Source organism: Cottoperca gobio, chromosome 23, assembly GCF_900634415.1.
Source record: "Cottoperca gobio chromosome 23, fCotGob3.1, whole genome shotgun sequence".
Classification (NCBI taxonomy): Eukaryota; Metazoa; Chordata; class Actinopteri; order Perciformes; family Bovichtidae; genus Cottoperca; species Cottoperca gobio.
This window is the reverse complement of record NC_041377.1, coordinates 15,850,042-15,871,744: the sequence shown is the minus strand read 5'-3', so window position 1 is coordinate 15,871,744 and position 21,703 is coordinate 15,850,042. Positions and strand designations below refer to the sequence as shown.

General features: G+C 41.1%; 2 protein-coding genes across 2 annotated transcripts in view; one reads left to right on the top strand and one right to left on the bottom strand.

The window, feature by feature from the left end:
* cog5 (component of oligomeric golgi complex 5) overlaps positions 1–17,649 on the top strand; it is a 63,026-nt gene extending 45,377 nt beyond the window's left edge. The window contains exons 12-22 of the mRNA XM_029462305.1: positions 15–219; positions 3,749–3,910; positions 4,950–5,049; positions 5,263–5,373; positions 11,616–11,678; positions 12,668–12,762; positions 13,313–13,550; positions 13,674–13,750; positions 14,730–14,856; positions 15,088–15,167; positions 17,079–17,649. Coding sequence (XP_029318165.1) covers positions 15–219; positions 3,749–3,910; positions 4,950–5,049; positions 5,263–5,373; positions 11,616–11,678; positions 12,668–12,762; positions 13,313–13,550; positions 13,674–13,750; positions 14,730–14,856; positions 15,088–15,167; positions 17,079–17,187 — 1,367 coding nt within the window. The 3' untranslated portion in view covers positions 17,188–17,649. The remainder of the gene's footprint in view (positions 1–14; positions 220–3,748; positions 3,911–4,949; positions 5,050–5,262; positions 5,374–11,615; positions 11,679–12,667; positions 12,763–13,312; positions 13,551–13,673; positions 13,751–14,729; positions 14,857–15,087; positions 15,168–17,078) is intronic.
* On the bottom strand, positions 17,642–21,369 carry ndufa5 (NADH:ubiquinone oxidoreductase subunit A5). Its single transcript, XM_029462309.1, has 5 exons — positions 21,300–21,369; positions 20,593–20,637; positions 20,266–20,382; positions 19,014–19,079; positions 17,642–17,843 (listed from the first exon to the last, which is right to left on the bottom strand). The coding sequence occupies exons 1-5, from the start codon at positions 21,318–21,320 to the stop codon at positions 17,742–17,744; spliced, it is 351 nt and encodes a 116-aa protein (XP_029318169.1). The 5' UTR covers positions 21,321–21,369; the 3' UTR covers positions 17,642–17,741.
* Between the last annotated feature and the right edge of the window lie 334 nt (positions 21,370–21,703).

Sequence of the window (21,703 nt, the reverse complement as noted above, 5' to 3'; positions counted from 1 at the left end):
CTCTCTCCCTCTAGCCTCGTCCTTCCTAAAGCAGGCGTTTGAAGGAGAGTATCCTAAGCTGTTGCGACTGTACAACGAGCTGTGGCGCCGCCTGCAGCAGTACAGCGCCAGCCTGCAGGGGGCACTAACAAGCAACGGAGTGATGGACGCATCTTTGGACATCAGCGCCGCAGAGACAGACAGCCAGGACCTCTTCACACATGGAAAACAGGACTATAAGTGAGAACACACAAAGACGGCAACACAATCAGACTCACTTCAGGGTGTGATCACACTTACAGGCTATTTTGTTTGGTGTGAACCAGGGTGGAGAACTTTATTTTGGAGCATATTTGTGTTTTGTTTGTTTAGAGTAACACTTTAGTTACAAGTTCAGCTATAAGTGAACAAGCACTTCAACAAACAACCAGTGTTTTGGTCATCTGTGATCTGGTCGGGTTCGAGATTTTTGCTGCATGGAATTGAAACATGTCCAGTGCCAGTCCCTCTAACTATCTGAGCATGGTGGACTCGTCTGACTGATATTTGCTGGTGTTCATACGAATAGGAGTCGCTCGTGTTTATGTGTTCCAGCTGTTGCAGTTCATACCAGTGAAGTAGACTGTCCTTGTTCCATACTAAGTACTAAGTCCAGTTTCGCAGTAAAACAATGCCCAAAGGAGATATATTTTACAATACTAAAACTAAAAAGTAATTTTTCATGCAAAAATGGCAGAAAGGGCTGTTAACAGCCTCTTACAAATGGAGATTTCCTGCTTTTGTCTGTTTTTATGTTAAACTGAATATCTTTGGATTTTGGAATGACAAAACAAGACATTTAAAGACATGACCTCGGACTTTGAGGAACTGAGATTTTTCACTATTTTCTGACGTTTTATAAACCAAACAATTACGATAATGAAAATAATCGTTATTTGCAGCTCTACCAATATGTGTCACTACACTACAATCTCAGCAAGAATAAAATCAGCACAAGCCTAAACAGAATATTGGTCTATGTAAATATCCACCTAGCGTGTTATTAGGAAGTGGTGTGTAGAATTCCAGCCTTTTGTTACTTAATTCAAACAACAATCAGCTCCAGAAAAATCATCACTTGTATCTGAATCCCTATTAAGTTCAGGTATTGGAATTGGTATCAGGAGAGAAGAAATGTGATCGGTTTATCTGTAGTTTTAGAATGAAAAGAAGGTAGGAGGGAGAAGTGTGAAATGAAGCAGGAGCAGAAAGGAGGAGAGACTGAGAAACAAAGGAATAATTTAACAGGTGGAGAGGGAGTGAAGACATGACAGAAACCTCTTCTCTTGTATGAGCACTAATGACCAAGTGCAATATACAGGACTGTCTCAGAAAATTAGAATATTGTGATAAAGTTCTTTATTTTCTGTAATGCAATTTAAAAAAATAAAAATGTCATGCATTCTGGATTCATTACAAATCAACTGAAATATTGCAAGCCTTTTATTATTTTAATATTGCTGATTATGGCTTACAGCTTAAGAAAACTCAAAATTCCTATCTCAAAAAATTAGAATAGTTCCTCAGACCAAGTAAAAAAAAAAGATTTATAACAGCAAAACAAAATCAAACATTTGAAAATGTCCATTAATGCACTCAGTACTTAGTTGGGAATCCTTTTGCACGGATTACTGCATCAATGCGGTGTGGCATGGAGGCAATCAGCCTGTGGCATTGCTGAGGTGTTATGGATGCCCAGGATGCTTCAATAGCGGCCTTTAGCTCATTAGCATTGTTGGGTCTGGTGTCTTTCAGCTTCTTCTTCACAATACCCCACATATTCTCTATGGGGTTCAGGTCAGGGGAATTGGCAGGCCAATCGAGGACAGTAATGCCATGGTCAGTACACCAGTTACTGGTGGTTTTGGCACTGTGGGCAGGTGCCAAATCATGCTGGAAAATGAATTCCTCATCTCCATAGAGCTTTTCAGCAGACGGAAGCATGTAGTGCTCTAAAATCTCTTGGTACACAGCTGCATTTACTCTGGGCTTGATGAAACACAGTGGACCAACACCAGCAGCTGACATGGCTCCCCAAACCATCGCTGACTGTGGGAACTTCACACTGGATTTCAAGCAACTTGGATTTTGCTCCTCTCCAGCCTTTCTCCAGACTCTGGCGCCTTGACTTCCAAATGAAATACAAAACTTGCTTTCGTCTGAAAAGAGGTCTTTGGACCACTCTGCAACTGTCCAGTGCTTCTTTTCCATAGCCCAAGTCAGACGCTTCTTCCGTTGTCTTGAGTTCAGAAGTGGCTTGACCATGGGAATACGGCTATTGTAGCCCATTTCCCGGATACGTCTGTGAACAGTGGCTTTTGATACCTGGACTCCAGCTTCAGTCCACTGTCTTTGAAGCTCCCCCAAATTCTGGAAACGACTCTTCTTCACAATGCTGTTAAGGCTGCGGTCATCTCTCTTGGTTGTGCAGCGTTTCCTGCCACATTTCCCCCTTCCAACAGACTTTTTTGTGGATGTGCTTTGAAACTGCACTCTGTGAACAGCTTGCTCTTTGAGACATTTCTTTTTGTGTCTTACCCTCCTGATGGAGGGTGTCAATGATGGTCCTCTGGACAGCAGTCAGATCAGCAGTCTTCCCCATACTTGTGATTTAGTTTACTGAACCAAGCTGAGTGTTTTTCAAGGCTCAGGAAACCCTTGCAGGTGTTTCGAGTTAATTAGACGATTCAAGTGATTCGTTGAACACCCTACTAGTATACTTTTTCATGATATTCTAATATTTAGAGATAGGATATTTGAGTTTTCTTAAGCTGTATGCCATAATCAGCAATATTAAAATAATAAAAGGCTTGCAATATTTCAGTTGATTTGTAATGAATCCAGAATGTATGACATTTTTGTTTTTTTAATTGCATTACAGAAAATAAAGAACTTTATCACAATATTCTAATTTTCTGAGACAGTCCTGTACATACCAGGCAGTAAAGCTGCTGGCTAAAACAATTATCACAGCTCAAGGAAACACATCGAAAAATGTTTTGTATCAGCGTTTCAGAAACGCATTTCAGCCTCACCTAGCACTGACGACAACATATCTGGTGTGTGAAATATTTAAAGTGTCTTTTTCCTTCAGTCTGGTTAAACCATGATACTTCACAACTATACATGGAACATCACAATTATATACAGTCATGAGATAATCATGTTGAATACTGTACACACACACACACAGACACACACACACACACACACACACACACACACACACACACAAACCTCTAGTAGCATGTATGCACTGAATAGTAATAAGATGAGACCCAGTGGCATTTTGCTTCCATTTATGTCTGCACTTTAAGTGCTCAATTATTAAATGTCAGCACAGATATTCTAGCTAATTAGAGATTATTATATGCCAACATGAGACAATAAATAGATTGTGAATATCATTATACTTTGACAGATTTGAAATGTTGAATTTGTAAATGCTACCTTACAGTGAAGTGATGCCATTGTATGATCTTAATGCCTGTTGTTGACAAGTAAAAAGAACAGTGTGTTCAGTCACCATATCCATGTTACTAATAATAGTTTCTCAAACATTTCTTGTCTGTTCAAATCTGAACACACACGTCAATTACAGTATGTATGTGCACTCTGCATAATTTTAGATTTTGTGTCTAACGCTTCGTGTGTGTGTGTGTGTGTGTGTGTGTGTGTGTGTGTGTGTGTGTGTGTGTGTGTGTGTGTGTGTGTGTGTGTGTGTGAGAAGCCCAGAGAAGGCTCTGAAGGACTCTCTGCAGCCGTACGAGGCAGCCTACCTTTCCAAGTCCCTCTCTCGCCTGTTTGATCCTATCAACCTCGTGTTCCCGATGGGCGGCCGCAACCCGCCCTCCAACGACGAGCTGGACAGCATCATCAAGACCATAAGCAGGCAAGCACAGTTCATGCCAGTTTGTCTGCCTTACAGCAGAGACCCACTGGAAGTGACACAATCATTAAAATAAGATTAGCCTTTTTTGATCCCTGGAGGGGAAATGTGGGTGTTGCAGGACATAAATAACTACAGGTAAGAGAAAGGTCAAAATTAAATAATTAAAAGTATATATGAAATAAAATATAAGATGTGCTGGATTATTTACACAATATTATCGTAAATAAATAAAGTAGGATATAAAACACGGTGAATGTGTTGGCAGCATTGAATAAGCAGTCCACAATGTTTTCCGACAATCTCTCTGACTTTGCACCAAAAAGCACTTTCTTAATCTTGGTTATCGCAGAAGGAAGAAATGGACAAAAGATGAAAACCCAGAAACGACTCCGTTTACTTCGTTACTTTTTTGGCAGATCACAATGTCACTTAAAAGTTTACTTTAATGGCGCTATAATCTATATTTTTTACAATGACAATTTTCTAATAAATTCACTAATGGGTCATAACTGGTTTCCACTGCCCCCAGGTGGCCAACAAAATCATGATGTAACTTTTTAAGATCCATAAAACTGAAGGAACCTAAAGTAACCAAGCTTTTGAGTTCCAGTGTATGAATCAAAATGACAAACATGATCAAATATTAGTTGTCTGAGTATTATACTGTTTATTTTAGTAGTTATGTGTATAATGTTATAATAATACAAAGTATTGTTTCCCAGAAAATATAAAAATATAACATTTGGTTTGTTCACCATTTACAACTAACTGATAGAATTTGCATGTAATTCTAAAATATAAAACTCTGCATTGGTCACAATGAAATGAATGATTTAATGTGTGAGGCATTTTAAATAACTTGACATTATTGCTGTATTAATGTATTAATACACAATTTTGATCTTTCTTATTTTATCTGACCAACAAATACATGATCAGTTTCTCCCTTAATACCACATGGTCTTATTTGATTACATTATTTCAATGGATTGGAAAATCTGTCTTATTTTATTATTTTTTTTTGTTTGAATGTTTGCAGTGAGCTGAATGTAGCATCGGTAGATCCAAACCTCTCTCTGGCTGTGTCCAAGAATGCTGCGAAGACCGTGCAACTCTTCTGTGTCAAGTCTGAACAGCTGGTGTGTACAGTCAGCATTGTGTGTGTGCATGTTGGTCGGTCTAAAATTCTGAATTATAAGGTTTTCAGTTGTATCTCTCTATCTTCTTAACCCACCATGTGTCCATATGTAATGTATAGATAAATCAACAGTATAACAAAAAAAATTGGTTCTATTGTGTGTATCCTGTCTAAATACCATGCACTGACTTCCCATGTGTCCCTCTGTCTGCAGTTGTGCACTCAGGGTGAATCCAGTCAGGTGATTGGTCCATTGACAGAGGGCCAGAGGAGGAATGTTGCCGTGGTCAACTCCCTCTACCGTTTGCAGCAGGCTGTGGCCAAGGTAAGAGTCTGTAATAAATACTGTCTGTCTAATGAACAAATACACCAGCAAATAACATCGATTGTCATAGATCGGATGAACTAACATTATCAAAGCGTTATTTAAGCGTCTTTGAGTATCTTTTAAAAGTGCTTGATAAATAAAATGTATTATTATTATTATTATTATCTACTGTCACTTTAGCCAGTCTGCCCTCAGTACAGAGGACGGTGAATAGTGCTGTGACTCGAGAGCGTGTTAATAATACATCCTTGATCCCTGTAAGTTTGATAGTTTGTTGTTGCAGAAACGAGAAAACAACTTGCACCCTTGCCTCGCCAGGTGGCTGCTTGGCTATGACTAGAGCGTGCAGAGGTGGACGGATGGAGCTTCAGTTAGCAGTTAACTCAAATTCAGCCAGAATCACCCCAGCTTCAGGGCTTTCTGTTCTGTTGCTGCAGCTACACAGGATAAACCCAGCCCGCTGTGTCTCGATGCTGGGGTTTTTGCCGGCCAAATCTGAACCATCACAGCCGCTAACTGAAGCTCCAGCGCCCCCCAGCGCCACAGCTGAATATTCAAGACCCAGTAGCCTCCAGACAGTAAACACTACCATCTTTTTAAAAAATCAGGAATTAAATTGCCTTTATTCCAGCATGTAGTTACTTGAAGGTTCTCAATTTGAAATTTAGAGTAGAGGGATTGACTCCACAAGGCTCTCAACATGGTGCAGCAACGGCAACATTGCTGACAGAGCCAACAGCGTTACCCTGCGGGGTAACCGGAGGGTGGGCATTATGTTTTAGCAACAAAGTCATCTGTCATGGCGGTGCTATCGGCGGTTACCGCCATATGAGTGCAGTGCAGAGCGGTGGCCATTTGATAGCCAGTTGGACTGGCTGGCACAGAAAAGCTCAATGACGTCCGTTGAAGTGAATAAACAATAAAAAAAACAGGGATTTGGTAATTATTATAATTAATATACTCTCCTCAAAACCACCAGACTCCATTGTCATTTTACCCCGCTGATCATCTAAACACACTTCTTTCAAAATGTGCATACATGTGAACATTTTTGTGTAAAAAAACATCAGTAAGTGTGAGGGACGCTCAATTCATGATTTATTTGATTGTGCTCTATAGTCTGTTAAAACTTAATTTTCTATGCTATATAGTGTAAAACGTTTTGCTCGATATGTATAGTTCAATCCATGCAAACTGCAGGTATAGGGATGGACTACTGGTCTTTTGCCCTGCACTGCAACGAGAAGAATTCTTTTTTTTACAGGATCTGATCTGAGAAGAATCTCCTCAACAACTTGATATTGGCTGATTTCCAGACTTCTAATACTTAAACTGATAGATATATCGCAGTGATTCCGTCTCTGTGTATCTCTTGTACAGTTGTATTCTTTATGTTAATATAATGGCATTTAGTTGTGCCGTGCTGAAAGTTAGCTTGTACAACATGCCGCTATGTTGGAGTTTATCCCGGTGGACGAGAGGGTCGCCTCCCTACGCCTTCGGGTTATGGGGGGGAAAACTCTGACTGTTGTTTGTGCCTATGCCCCAAACCGCAGTTCTGAGTATTCGGCCTTCTTGGAGACCCTGAATGGAGCCCTGCAGGGGGCTCCAGTAGGGGACTCCGTAGTCTTGCTAGGAGACTTCAACGCACACGTGGGAAACGATGGAGACACCTGGAGAGGCGTGATTGGGAGGAAGGGCCTCCCTGATCTAAACCCGAACGGTCGTTTGTTATTGGACTTCTGTGCTAGCCATGGAATGGCCATAACAAACACCATGTTCGAACATAAGGATGCTCATAAGTGCACGTGGTACCAGAGCACCCTAGGCCAAAGGTCAATGATCGATTTCGTAATCGTATCATCTGACCTGAGGCCGCATGTTTTGGACACTCGGGTGAAGAGAGGGGCGGAGCTGTCGACTGATCACCATCTGGTGGTGAGTTGGATCAAGGGGTGGGGGAAGACTCTGGACAGACCTGGTAAACCCAAACGGGTAGTGCGGGTGAACTGGGAACGTCTGGAGGAAGCCCCTGTCCTGGGGATCTTTAACTCACACCTCCGGCGGAGCTTTTCAGCCATCCCTGTGGAGGTTGGGGGCATTGAACCTGAGTGGGCGATGTTCAAAACCTCTATTGCTGAAGCTGCGGTGATGAGCTGTGGTCTCAAGGTCTTAGGTGCCTCAAGGGGCGGTAACCCTCGAACACCGTGGTGGACCCCGGTGGTCAGGGAAGCCGTCCGACTGAAGAAGGAGTCCTTCCGGGTTATGTTATCCGGGAGGACTCCGGAAACAGTTGCAGGGTATCGAAGGACTAGAAGGGCGGCAGCTTCTGCCGTATCAGAGGCAAAGCAGCGGGTGTGGGAGAAGTTCGGAGAAGCTATGGAGAAGGACTTTCGGTCGGCACCAAGGTGCTTCTGGAAAACCATCCGGCACCTCAGGAGGGGGAAGCGAGGAACCATCCAAGCTGTGTACAGCAAGGGTGGGACCCTGCTGACTTCAACTGAGAAGGTTATCGGCCGGTGGAAGGAGCACTTTGAGGAACTCCTGAATCCGACTAACACGCCCTCTATGGTTGAGGCAGAGCTGGAAGCTGATGGGGGATCATCGTCAATTTCCTTGATGGAAGTCACTGAGGTAGTCAAACAACTCCACAGTGGCAAAGCCGCAGGGGTTGATGAGATCCGTCCAGAAATGCTGAAGGCTTTGGGTGTTGAGGGGCTGTCTTGGTTGACACGCCTCGTCAACATTGCGTGGAAGTCTGGGACAGTGCCTAGGGGTTGGCAGACCGGGGTGGTGGTTCCCCTATTTAAAAAGGGGGACCAGAGAGTGTGTGCCAACTACAGGGGTATCACACTTCTCAGCCTCCCTGGTAAAGTCTACTCCAAGGTACTGGAAAGGAGGGTTCGGCCGGTAGTCGAACCTCTGATTGAAGAGGAACAATGCGGATTCCGTCCTGGTCGTGGAACAACGGACCAACTCTTCACTCTCGCAAGGATCCTGGAGGGGGCCTGGGAGTACGCCCATCCGGTCTACATGTGTTTTGTGGATCTGGAGAAGGCATATGACCGGGTCCCCCGGGTGATACTGTGGGAGGTGCTGCGGGAGTATGGGGTGAGGGGGTCACTTTTGAGGGCCATCCAATCCCTGTACGCCCAAAGCGAGAGTTGTGTCCGAATACTCGGCAGTAAGTCGGACTCGTTTCCAGTGAATGTTGGCCTCCGCCAGGGCTGCGCTTTATCACCAATCCTGTTCGTGATTTTCATGGATAGGATATCGAGGCGTAGTCGTGGAGGAGAGGGGTTGCAGTTCGGTGACCTGAGGATCTCATCGCTGCTCTTTGCAGATGATGTGGTCCTTATGGCATCATCGGTCTGTGACCTTCAACAGTCACTGGATCGGTTCGCAGCCGAGTGTGAAGCGGTTGGGATGAGGATCAGCACCTCCAAATCTGAGGCCATGGCTCTCAGCAGGAAACCGGTGGATTGCCTACTCCGGGTAGGGAATGAGCCATTACCCCAAGTGAAGGAGTTTAAGTACCTCGGGGTCTTGTTTGCGAGTGAGGGGACAATGGAGCGAGAGATTGGCCGGAGAATCGGAGCAGCGGGGGCGGTATTACAGTCACTTTACCGCACCGTTGTGACGAAAAGAGAGCTGAGCCAGAAGGCAAAGCTCTCAATCTACCGGTCGATCTTCGTTCCTACCCTCACCTATGGTCATGAAGGCTGGGTCATGACCGAAAGAACGAGATCACGGGTACAAGCGGCCGAAATGGGTTTTCTCAGACGGGTGGCTGGCGTCTCCCTTAGAGATAGGGTGAGAAGCTCAGCCATCCGTGAGAGACTCGGAGTAGAGCCGCTGCTCCTTTACGTTGAAAGGAGCCAGTTGAGGTGGTTCGGGCATCTAGTAAGGATGCCACCTGGGCGCCTCCCTAGGGAGGTGTTCCAGGCACGTCCAGCTGGGAGGAGACCCCGGGGAAGACCCAGGACTCGGTGGAGAGATTATATCTCCTCTCTGGCCTGGGAACGCCTCGGGATCCCCCAGTCGGAGCTGGAGGATGTGGCCCGGAGAAGGGAAGATTGGGGTTCCTTACTGGAGCTGCTGCCCCCGCGACCCGATCCCGGATAAGCGGTAGACGATGGATGGATGGATGGTGCTGAAAGTGATACAGAAATGTCACAAGGTCCGACCATGTTAAATTGCCATCACATTTACAAAAAAAGGACTATGACTGAAAGGAGCTTTAGAAAATGTGAATGATCTTTATGTAAAAACACATTTGGGGTTTCTCAACTGCACACACCAAGGCAGATGAGAACATCAACAACTCTCTACATTTTAAGAGAACACAGAGATATAAGACGCATATAATATGAATAAGCAGGTTCTCTTTCTATCTGCTTAATCAGCTTTACTGAATTGCAGAAAGATGTTTTTGCATATGCTCGCTACATTGCCTGGAGTTTGTATCACACTAGGGAGTTCTAACTTGCTAAGTTCTAACTGAGGAAATGTTTTTAACTTTGTTTTTATTTAGATAGCATCAATGTGTGTTGCTCCGTGCTTCTGTCAATGGTAGTTTTTTCTTTAGTTTCTAGTGTATCGTAATATGTAGATTAGTTAACTACATTTTTGCCTCCACAGGTGTGACTCCACCATGGCACACACATTAGGACACACAGCTCTCTAACTCTCTTGTGTGATTCGATTATTACCTTTCCAATGCATAGAGATGTTCATTGGACACACAAACGCGTACATGAAAGGGAGTAAAGGAAATTAAAGTGGGGTAAAAGGAAAAGCAGGGTTGCAGTGTGTTCTTTCAGCTTCCATCATTAAAGATGTATGGTGTGTCCTGGCACAGCAGCCACGCTGATTAATAGAATAAAAAAACAGATTACTCCAGCATTAAATATTCATCCACAAGCCTTTAACATTTTACTGTGTGAGAAACAGAGTGCAAATGTATTCTAGACAGGCAGAGGGAGGGACATAGGGACAAAGACAGGATGTGAAATAGGAAGAGGTAGATAGGAAAACAGATGCATATAGTGCAGGGCGTTTTTTGCACTATTTAGCATTAGCCGGACCGTTAATATTGACCTATATGTGTTGAATAACTGTTGACCTCTTTCAAATTTCCCCTTTATCACCGGAGGAAAGCTATATCAGGGGTGCCCAAAAGGTCGATCGTTAGCGCATCTCTTTTAACTCCCATTCGCCATTAATGGTCATGCTCCAGTTTATCTTGAAGATCTCATAGTACCTTATAGATTGCGCTCCCAGAATGCAGGGTTAATTTTGGTTCCTAGAGTCAAAATTACAATGGCAGCCAGAACCTTCAGCTACCAAGCTCCTCTACTGTGGATCCTCTTTGATAAAGCTTATAGTTGGGGCTGGTTTAGGCTTGCCTTGAGCCAAACCCCTAGTTATGCTGCTATAGGCTTAGACTGCCGGGGGACTTACAACTCTCTCCTCCTCCTTTCCCTATGAGGTTTCTTCCATTTTTCCTTCTTTAATTGTGGGGTTTCTTTTGGGGAGTTTTTCCTCGTGCAGTGCGAGGGTCTAAGGATGGAGGGTGTTGTATGATGTAGTCTGTAAAGCACACTGAGACAAATGTGTAATTTGAGATATTGGGCTATATAAATACATTTGATTTGATTTGATTAAGTAGCATATGGTGTTCCACCACCATATGCTACTTAATCAAATCAATAATTGTGTGCCATACTTGGTTATTTTTTAATAGCAATGTATCACAATTTGCAATCCCTAGTATGCTGCCGAAATTATAGTGTCTGTGCAAAAAATCACTTACAATATGGGACCTTTAACAAAAACACTAGTACTTTTTTGCATCTTTGCCTTGTCAGCTTTTAATGGTTAAGCACCTCCATATATAGGTGACTCTCGTCTTGTGTACTTGCAACCTTTGCAACAGGGCATGGAGCTCTACAGCATTAAATGTACCAACGGTTAAGAAACCGAAGTATTTTGTTACTATTGACCAAAGCTGTGGAACAGCCTGCCCGTGAAATTCTAAATTTAAGATATAAAAAATGTTAATGGTTGTATGTGTGTCACCTTTTAATCGATATCTCAAAATGTTTCTTTTTGTATTACTTTCTATTTGATGTAGAGCTGCTTTTTATGCACGAAAGGTGCTATACAAATTAAGTTTATTATTATGTTTTGCTTTATTTTCATGTTAACCTTTGACTTCCTGTGATTTGTATTTACAGATTATATCAGGATCGGTGTCATGCCCACCAGCTGCTGAAGAGGCCCTGTCTTCTAATTTGGAGGTATCACTGCAGCTTCTTAATTAATATTTCTATTTAATCTTTCATTAATTTACCACTCTCAATCTCTGGTAGGCAAATTAGTTAGTGATTTTTGTACTATGTTTTTGTATTTATCATGAATGCTACTTTAAAGCAAAGCTTCCAAGGCACACTTTCATTAGTATAATAACTATATTATCCTGTGCTGAACTGTGTCTACTGAAGCATAATCAGTGGGAACAACGTCTTCTCTAGTATATTATTGAAATTGAGCTTTTTTTCAGGATTTGCACAGTAAATTATATTCTCAGTGGAGCCCAATATTAAGTGTGTAAGTAATTTAATTACAATAATTTTTTTTAGATTAATGAAAAATAAATCTGGTGTTAATTTCGGCATCTGATTTGGTCTTGGTCTTTTTACTAAAAACATGGGTTCATTTTGAAGAAATCTTCTCTGCAATATGCACACAGATTGCTTTTCTAAACCTACACATATCGGACTTTACCTTGCACAGCTTCAAGTAATGCGGTATGTGGTTTAGGTGGCAAAGAACGGCACTGAAGCTGCCGCTGTTGATCTGATTGGTTGAAATAAGGCTGTTATAGACAGATGGTTCATCCAATCACCTGCCAAGAAATCTCTTGAAAGCGCCTGCCCTTTTCCAAACAAATTTCCAATGACTGATGGTTCTGTGTCAGGTTATATCGGCCTGCAAAGAAGACTTTTTCTTTATGGGAATCTGTCTGCATCCCATAAGGGTTTAAATGCCTGTCACACACACACACACACACACACAGAGACACAAACTCATAAAGGATCAGATACTGAATTTCAGTTGGTTCAGTTCAGATGTGATTTGGTTTTTGTGGATGCACAGTAGCTGCTTACAGGTTTTGATTCAGATTTTGGTTTGCCCTTAATTCCGTACTCATGTTTCCACCATCCATTCTTTACACAATGTTACATCAGAGGACTCACTTTGTTTCTTTACCTCTTTTTTGATGCAGATCCTGATGAGCAGTGCAGTGCAGCCTCTCCTGCAGTCAGTGAGTGACTCCATAGAGGCCATCATTATCACACTACACCAAGAAGACTTTTCAGGGTAAGCAACATTTAGTTTCCACTGCAAGAACTTTTCCAGGGACCCAGGAATCATTTCAGGAACTCACCTGTGTTTGGACTAGAGTAACTAATACTCAATTTAGTTCCAGGGGGTAGCACTTTCCGATCTCCCAGGAACTATGGGTATTGCTGTTGACTGACAAACCTCCGATTGCTAGTCAATGCCACAACTACTCAGGTTCCTCATTGTTTGCATCACACCACAGAAAAGATCAATGAAACAATGTCACACATCTTGAATGGCTGTTATGCTTACAAAGGAATGTAATGTGGACCTCATAGTAAAGGATAACCACCCCCCCCCCCCCCCCCTTAGAGTCCAGAAAAGTGTTTGTTTTAGAAGAGACCCACACCTTTGACTAGAGGAAGCCTTTATGACTAAGGTCATTAAATACCAACCACTCCTAAATATCATCTCAGAGCTGGGTTATAGGTGCAGACTACTTGTTTTCATATATGGCAGCCTAGGACACACTCACACACACTATGCAGACATAAATAAATGTGTGCAATGTGTGTGTGGGTTTCAGGCCTCTGTCCAGCCCTGATAAGCCAGATGTTCCGTGCTCCCTCTACATGAAGGAGCTGCAGGGCTTCATCTCCAGAGTGATGGCCGACTACTTCAGACACTTCCTGTGCGTGGACTTCATCTATGAGAGCACTGAGTCCATCGCTCAGAGGGCCATTGAGCTATTCATCCGCCACACTTGCCTTCTGCGGCCGCTGGGAGAGGGCGGCAAGATGAGGTTGGCTGCCGACTTTGCACAGGTGAGTGACACCTTTCTGAGGCGGATTGTTTGTGTTGTCATTCAACAATGCCAAGGTAATTCACTATAATGAACTGTATGTCTCTGTTTGCATGTTAATGTTTATTTGCTGTTTGTGTGTCAGATGGAAATGGCAGTAGCTCCTCTGTGCAGGAGAGTGTCTGATCTGGGGAAACCTTACAGGATGCTGCGCTCCTTCAGGTGTGTGTGCTCGTGTACATGCTTGTGTATAGTGTAGCATAGTATATACTATATTATGTACTGTATCGTGTATAGCGCAGTGGAATGAATAGAAACCACTATTAAAATCAACTTGAAACATGCTTCAGACAAGTAATGCTCCACAAAACACCTTTGCACTAGTCACAAGGTAATAAAGTTAGTGGCAGGAATTTGTTTAAGGAAGCTCTTTCCTCTGAGATGAATGCATGTTGCAAATTGCAAACACTAGCTACCTTATTAATAGAACCAGGAACACAAAGTCTTCTTCTTTGTATTAATAAGGTTGCTGTTCTGTAAATGACTCTCAAATCAAATGTCAGAGTTTGTTCAAGGGAGCATCAAGGAGAGGTTTGAAAATAATCCATGTTTGCTACTGAATCCATCCCTGATAAGCTAAATATGATCAAAACTTGTTATGATTTTTTTATAACATACTGAAATGGACTGAAACCAATTGCTGCTTGGAAAGAAAGAAACCAATTGAAACACTGAACATTTTCTACAATATGTTAATTGAGTTTTCAATATTTCATATAAAAAAAGAAAGATACAGATATCCGGTATTACAATAATATAAACCTATACATATTATATACATACATATTAATGACCAAACAATATTAAAATGATAACAAATAAATACATAAAATTAACTTCCTTTACACGAATGATAAAATAATAATAATAGGCACAATTACAATATCCAAATAATATTGCTCGTCTACAACAGTAGCGTAATTCCTAAATGGGCCCCAGATATTTTGAAATTGTTCCTGTTCCAGCAATATAAATTATACATGATTTGTATTTAATGAAACATGGGAAGACACCAGTGTGGTACTTTATTCCTGACTGTGTGATGTGTTCCAGCAATATAAATTATACATGATTTGTATTTAATGAAACATGGGAAGACACCAGTGTGGTACTTTATTCCTGACTGTGTGATGTGTTCCAGGCCGCTGCTGTTTCAGACCAGCGAGCTGATAGCCAGCAGTCCAGCTGTGGGTGAGCTGTTCCCCTACAGCACCCTGCTGCACTTCTTTTTCACCAGAGCCCCGTCTGAGCTCAAGTCACCTCACCAGGTCTGTTCACACACACGCACGCACATTTGTCTTTTTATACTTGTGAGGACCCTCATTCCCTAGCCCCTAATCATAACAACTAAATGCCTAACCTGAACCTAATTCTAACCTGAACTTTAAAACCAAGTCTTAACCTTCCAACAGTCCTTTGACTGAGCATAATGTCCTCACCACGATAGTGTTTTGCAGTGAATATCACTATACAACCTAAAGGAGTGTTCTCCCCCACAGAGAGCAGAGTGGTCCATCGCCCGTTACTCCCAGTGGCTGGATGATCATCCCTCTGAGAGAGACAGGCTCATTCTCATCAGGTAACGTTTTAATTTTAATTTTCTTTTTCCTTTTATAGGTCAGCGTGTTGTTATAGAGCTGTACCAAATGTCTGTTTTTTTACATTCAAAGCTTCTATTGAGGTTTTTGAATTAAGCTTCAAATGTCTGTCATATTTTATGACGTCATCTCCCTAAAAAATGTAAACATCCATTTGAGGGACTTTTGTGGGATCAAGTGCAATCTTTAAAAGGCTTCTAAATTTCTTCTACATCTTTGTACTGTCGTCGTTGGTAAGAAAGTGATCACGTCTCGATGGAGCGGCAAGCAAATGCAGATACATCATGATCTTTTTTTTTCTAACGTCTTTAGACTATAGTAATTTACTATAATAGTGTCGGTGCCAAAATACTTTTATTATTATTGTTGTTTATATAAATTGAATTAATGATGCTGTTAGTTTGCTACTATACCACCCTGTTAACACAGGTGCATGCCTCCCAAGTGGGAGAGCAAACAGTTTTTTGACTACAGTAAAAATGTTACTTTCGAAAGGCTAAATGCCAACAAATGCAGAGCAGAATATTTACATCTAAATATATATATCTTTTTTCAATACATTTTGACTCTGCAGTTGTTACAAATGTTTGGATCAAACAAGGTGGAAACAATTCTGCGCAGCCACCACTGGAATCTATTTCTACAAATAGTATAATCTTTATCTGCAACTGTGCCGAAAATACTGTCTTGAATGGACGCAATGAATAAACATGCAAAAATAAAATAAATGATTTAGGTTTTAAATGTCAGCGTTAAATGTGACACACACATCTTAAGCTCTGTCTACCTGACCTGCATGTAAGAAATCCACGTGATCATAAAGACCAAGCCATCCCATCAGCAACCTGTCACTTCTTATGGGGAACAAAACAGAATAAGAGGACTTCCTTCATCTTATTAACAGGCCTTCTTAAACAATATTACCTCACTGACATGAACAATACACACTGTGATTTTAACTGTGGTGAATGATCAGCCTCTAGTGGTGAACTGTGTGTTGCTCATCTAAAGGTTCTGTCTAAGTTTTGCAGTTTTTTTTGGCCAGTTACAGTTTTTTACAATTGCATTGCCAATGTACCGAGTACATTTTTTCAAAGGCTTTCTGACCGTTCTCGTTACCGACTTTGCAAAACACTTCGTACACACGTCAGGATCACTGACAACATTTGTCTGCCATCAGTATCACTTTGTCACTCACATATAATGGCCATAAAAATCACTAACAGGATGAATTTCAATTAGTGTCACTATTGTCTTTTTCTAAAAGTACTATTATTTATTTAGCATAAACACAAATGAGGCCTCTTGGATGTACTTACTTTCAATGTTAAAATGCTGCTTAAATGGTAAACATATCAGTAATAATAATTCAATAACATTCTGCCGTTAATGAGTTCTGTTGATTTTGATCATTTCAGTACAGTTTTGCTGATAATACTTATTTATTTATACTTAAGTAAAATGATGATGGCAGGACTTAAACTTGGTATGGAGTTTTTTTTTTATTGAGGTATTGTTAGTTTTACTTAAGTTAAAGATCTTAATACTTCTTCAACTATAGGGTCAGCCAGGATTACAAGAACAGCGGTGGTTGAGCAACTACTTTTTAAATCTGGTCCACCGTTTATCACAAACATACATTAAAAGACATTTGGAAGGATTTGATTATTAGTTCCTTCAAATGAACATATATGCCTCTAAAAGTGATTGTTCTCTTTGTCTTCAACCTGAGCACTTCCGCACATGCACCACGCCGCCATAATCTACAGGATACAATCACTCCCATGTAAAAGCATGCTGTACATTAAAAACATATCTGCTGATGTTATTACTAGAAACTGTTGATAATTATCATGTGTAACTGTACTGTTTCCTCTCTGTTCTCCTTTAAGGGGCGCTCTGGAGGCCTATGTGCAGTCGGTGAGGGGTCGACAGGGGAAGGAGTTTGCTCCCATCTATCCCATCATGCGCCAACTGTTACAGAGAGCCACCAGTGGCTGAGGACGATGACGCAGTTGTAGGTGTCATAGTATCTGAGCATTATCGTGAGCAAAGTTAGTCCGACTGCAGTACGGCACGTTGTAAGTAAAGCTAGAGGATGTTTGTTGGAATCAGGTTTAGCGCTATGCATAGTACATAAATGCCTCCTTTATTATTTATGACTGTAGCGGCTGTATTCCAGCTAAAAAAGTATTTCTTACTTTTACAATTCTGACTTAAACAAGGGACTTTAGTTTAGGGATACATGGATATTTGATATTTACCATACCAGTGATGGCACTTTCTATTTGGATTTTCCTCTTTACCTGGATTTATAGTGAGTGACCAAAGCTAAATATCTTAACACTTGTTCATTGTTCCAAAAATGACTTTAAAAAAAAGGTAATTGACTCATGTAATGGTGTATATACAGTAGTTGTGTCAAGTTCATCAATGACTTTTGAGAATAAATGGGGAAATGTTTGCAGGGCTTTTATTTGTACATAACTTCATTAGAAGCAGGGGTATGGATCTCACACAAAGACAGTATGACATGCACAGTATACAGAGGTATCTCAGATGGGCCATTTCCACTGGTTTGGAGGAGGCTCTTCTACCAGGGGCTCCCATGGTTTCCACTCTGACATCTTCCTGGACAGAGACAGCTCACACTCCGCCTGCACACGGGACACACAAAACATTCAAAAAACCGCCTGGAAGATTTTAGCTAAGCAAGGCTCGAGGGTATCTTAATTTTTTTAGACTTTTCTATTATAAGATGAACATGATGGAAGATTGCGTGTAACACTGCCATGCCGTGTATCAAAACTACAGCCTGGAGCAGAGCTCAAGGTTAGTAAATCCATTAGTAAATCCATCAAAGACTGCAACAAATGGAGCATATACTGACTGACTACACGGATCAGAGTTTTGTCACTAATAGAGCTGAAACGATTAGATTGACAAAAATAATTTGCCAACTGTTTTGATACTCGCTAAAGGTAATTTTATATGCTAAAAATGGCAGCAAATGTTTACAGCCTCACAAATATTTCTTGCTTTTCTGTTTTATTACATATTAAACTGAATATATTTGGGTTTTGGACAAAACAAGACATTTAAAGTTTCATGGTGAAACTGGGATGGACATTTTACACTATTTTCTGATACCAAACGATTAAATTGATAATGAAAATGATCGTTAGTTGCAGTCTCCTCAAATTCTCCAACCCCATTATATTTCTAAACGTTTACAGCAAATCGAAATGGATATTCATGGGATGGAAAGAAAGTGAACCCAAGACAAATGGACACCCATGGGCATCAAGGACTGTTTTAGGGATGTAGTCTTTCTAATGTACCGTAGTACGGTAAGAGACGAGACGTCGTCCCATTGATGATATAATATGCGTTTGTGAAGCAGTAAACTTAATATTGAAGCGTTAAGGTGAAAAACAAATCTGTGTTAACATCGGCATGAGGAGTTCTTGTTAACGCTAGCTGTTAGCAGCTGGGGGAGAGAGGTTCCATAGAGTTGCATCATGGTTAATGTATGCCAATATATGGCGATGGTAAATCTTGTAAAACATTAGTTTTTGCCACAGCACTATAGAATAGCAATTAGTGATGGAATAATGACCTGTTTAACCAGCACATGGGATTTGTTACATTTATTTTACCGTGGTATTGAGAATAGTGGAACTTCACTGGTATAGGTATCGACGCCAAAATTTCTGGTATTGTGACATTACTAATCTTAATGGGCATGACATGGTCAGAGAACAAAAAAACGCTTCCAGATAAGAAATGATATTGTCATCTATATACAGTGCAGTACAGTGATCTACCTGGAAAATAACTTCTTCAATCTGCCCACAGTTTATCTTCTTCTCCAGCTTATCAACATCAGGCTCCTATGAAAAGAGACATACTTTAATCTTCATCATATTAATATGCACCTCAAACACATCAATAATCCAGCATGACTCAATCATACAGAATCCTGAGAAGGACACAAGTACTGGATTAACAATGTACAGCGCTAAGAGAGCAAACAGAGGCATGTTTATAAATCAGTAGAATCACTTTGATCATTTGAAAATAAAACATGCACCGTTAATTGGCTCCTAGTAAATTATATATGAACCATTTCAACCACAATGACCTCATCTGGCATTTATTTCTTCTCTCTGCTTTGGTAGCAGAACACTTCCATTACTTCATATTTTAAGTGTATCACATATTGATTGTTCATCATGAGAAACAAGCAGCGACACTCGCTCTGCAACACTGAATGCCACATACAATTTTGCTACACTTTTCATATGTGGTTGTTATTTCTACCGCTTCAATAGCGTCTTTTTATTATATTCTATAACATCATTGCCGTGCAAGTATTACCATTTCATGTCATATAAAGCACTCATGGGCCTGGTGAGTAGTGGGAACTTGGGGAATCGAATTGTGGCTCTACTTCAACTGTGCAAGAGCCTGACAACGGAAGCAGTTGATCGAGCCTCCCCTGTACACTGCACGGCAAACCACGACCCATGAAGCTGAAATTCAGTGCATGTCGAGATTAAAGACAGCTATATTAAAAAGGGTGCTGACAGGTAACTGATCGGAAAGCTTTGACAAGGTCATCCTTTATCATGGCCAACATGGGGAAATCAAATTCCGGTGACTGACAGAAGTTTATGCAGCAGTTATGTGCTTATGTTGTCAAAGAGCTTACAATGAAAAAACTATATAAAGTATAATTTGTTTTAGATTGCAAATCAACTGAATTTTATGAATAATGACTAACAAAATTTCCCTCGGGATGAATAAAGTATCTATCTAACAGGTAGAGACAGTAATGATTCCACCCGAGTCTGCTTTGAAGCGGACCATTCCCCACTTTTTCAAGCAGTCTAGGTTCATCTGTTTGATCCTCAACAGGGCTGGATTAACAGCTTTCACACCAGCCCAAATTAACCAGGCAGACGAACCGGAGTTTGTTTTAACCGTAGCAAACTGGTTAGGTGTGAAAGCACCCAAAGTTAACCTTGCTTCAGTATACAGGCCCCTGCCCCATCCACAGTGTATTTACTCACTTACCGTCTTGACGTGGTTGAACCTCTCGCTGACCAGCTGCTCTGTGTACTTCCTGTAGGCTGCATCCTGTGGCATGGTCTGCAGTGATGCCAAGATCTTCGAGTAAATATTTCCCAGACGCTGAGAGAAGAACAGAGCAGAGTAGTTAGTGGAACTAACAAAGGCTACTGAATCCTCTTCTAGTGATAAACAGTGACGGCTGGAGTATGTTGATGATTAACATTGTTTTGGGGCGTCATGTGATCATGGTTTGTCAGTTATAAGTCTGCAGTGTGGTTACACTGAAGAGCATTGCAGTTCTGTGTGCTGCATTCATGGTCAGCTGCTCACCTCATGTGGATTGTGGGACACTGCCAGGCCAACCAGGCCGGTCGTCTGGAAGAGAACAGCAGGAGAGAAACTTGTTATGTTCGAGTCACAAACTTCATTCTGTCCAACATTGGGGACTTGCTTAGACATATAAAGGTACCACAGAGAATGTGTATGTAAAGCTCAGTTTAACGTAATCTAAAATGTAGAGAGATTTCCATCTTTGATAAATTATATCATTTACAATATTCACTTTTCTTTAGCGAGTACATTTAGACACGGCCGACATTCTGGGAACCGATGTTAATCTCTGTGACCCGAATGTGGGCTAATACTAGAGACACAAATGTATAATAACAGCAGAGTCGAAGGGCACAGTTGTCGGATAACATTACTAATTTCCCCATCCAGATAAATGTATATCACGCTAGTATTAATATTACCGTGTAAATGTAGTATGTAGCATCATTATCCTAAGGTATAGTATAACAAATAAATAGCAGTGTTTGTTTGTACGTCAGACAGCCTTAAACGTTACCGCAAACACACAGCTAACCTAGCTAGCTTAAACCGTAGCTTCTCGTTTTAACTGCATAATGTGCCTGTTAGTAAACCAAGTAAGTACACCGCCAGACTATGGAGTGTAAACAATATTGACTTAGTGTGAAATATAATCTTTATCGCACTTATTTCTATCACTAATACTAAAACATGACCTCTAGTCGTACCTTCTTCAGCAGCCTAGCCATTCTTCTCTGCAGACACGACTTCCGGCCACTAGATATGACGTCAACTACTTGTGGGTTATCGTTTGGCCTCAGGATTATATTAATACCTTTTCTATATGAACACAACGTTTAGCCGTAGCATAATAAAAGCGCCATAATAGTAATAAGTCATTCTACATTAAAACATTTGAGACAGGATTTATTTAATATTTTGCACGGCATTTATTTGACCTCAAGAGATATCAATTCATTATAGTGTGTCTTTAACAAAGTTAACCGCATGGCTCCCTCTGCTGACTGCCTTTCAGTTGAAGGGTTGGAGTCAGGCCCCATAAAACAGGATTATGTATTTCAGTTCTGAGAATAAAGTTGTTCCGACTTAATTCTCAATCAAAATCTTATAC

Coding starts and splice junctions, on each gene's coding strand:
- ndufa5 (XM_029462309.1), bottom strand. CDS start 21,320: ATGGCTAGGCTGCTGAAGAAG. Junction 20,638..21,299: donor TGGCTAGGCTGCTGAAGAAG/GTACGACTAGAG, acceptor GTTCTCTTCCAG/ACGACCGGCCTGGTTGGCCT. Junction 17,844..19,013: donor TTGAAGAAGTTATTTTCCAG/GTAGATCACTGT, acceptor TCCCGTGTGCAG/GCGGAGTGTGAGCTGTCTCT.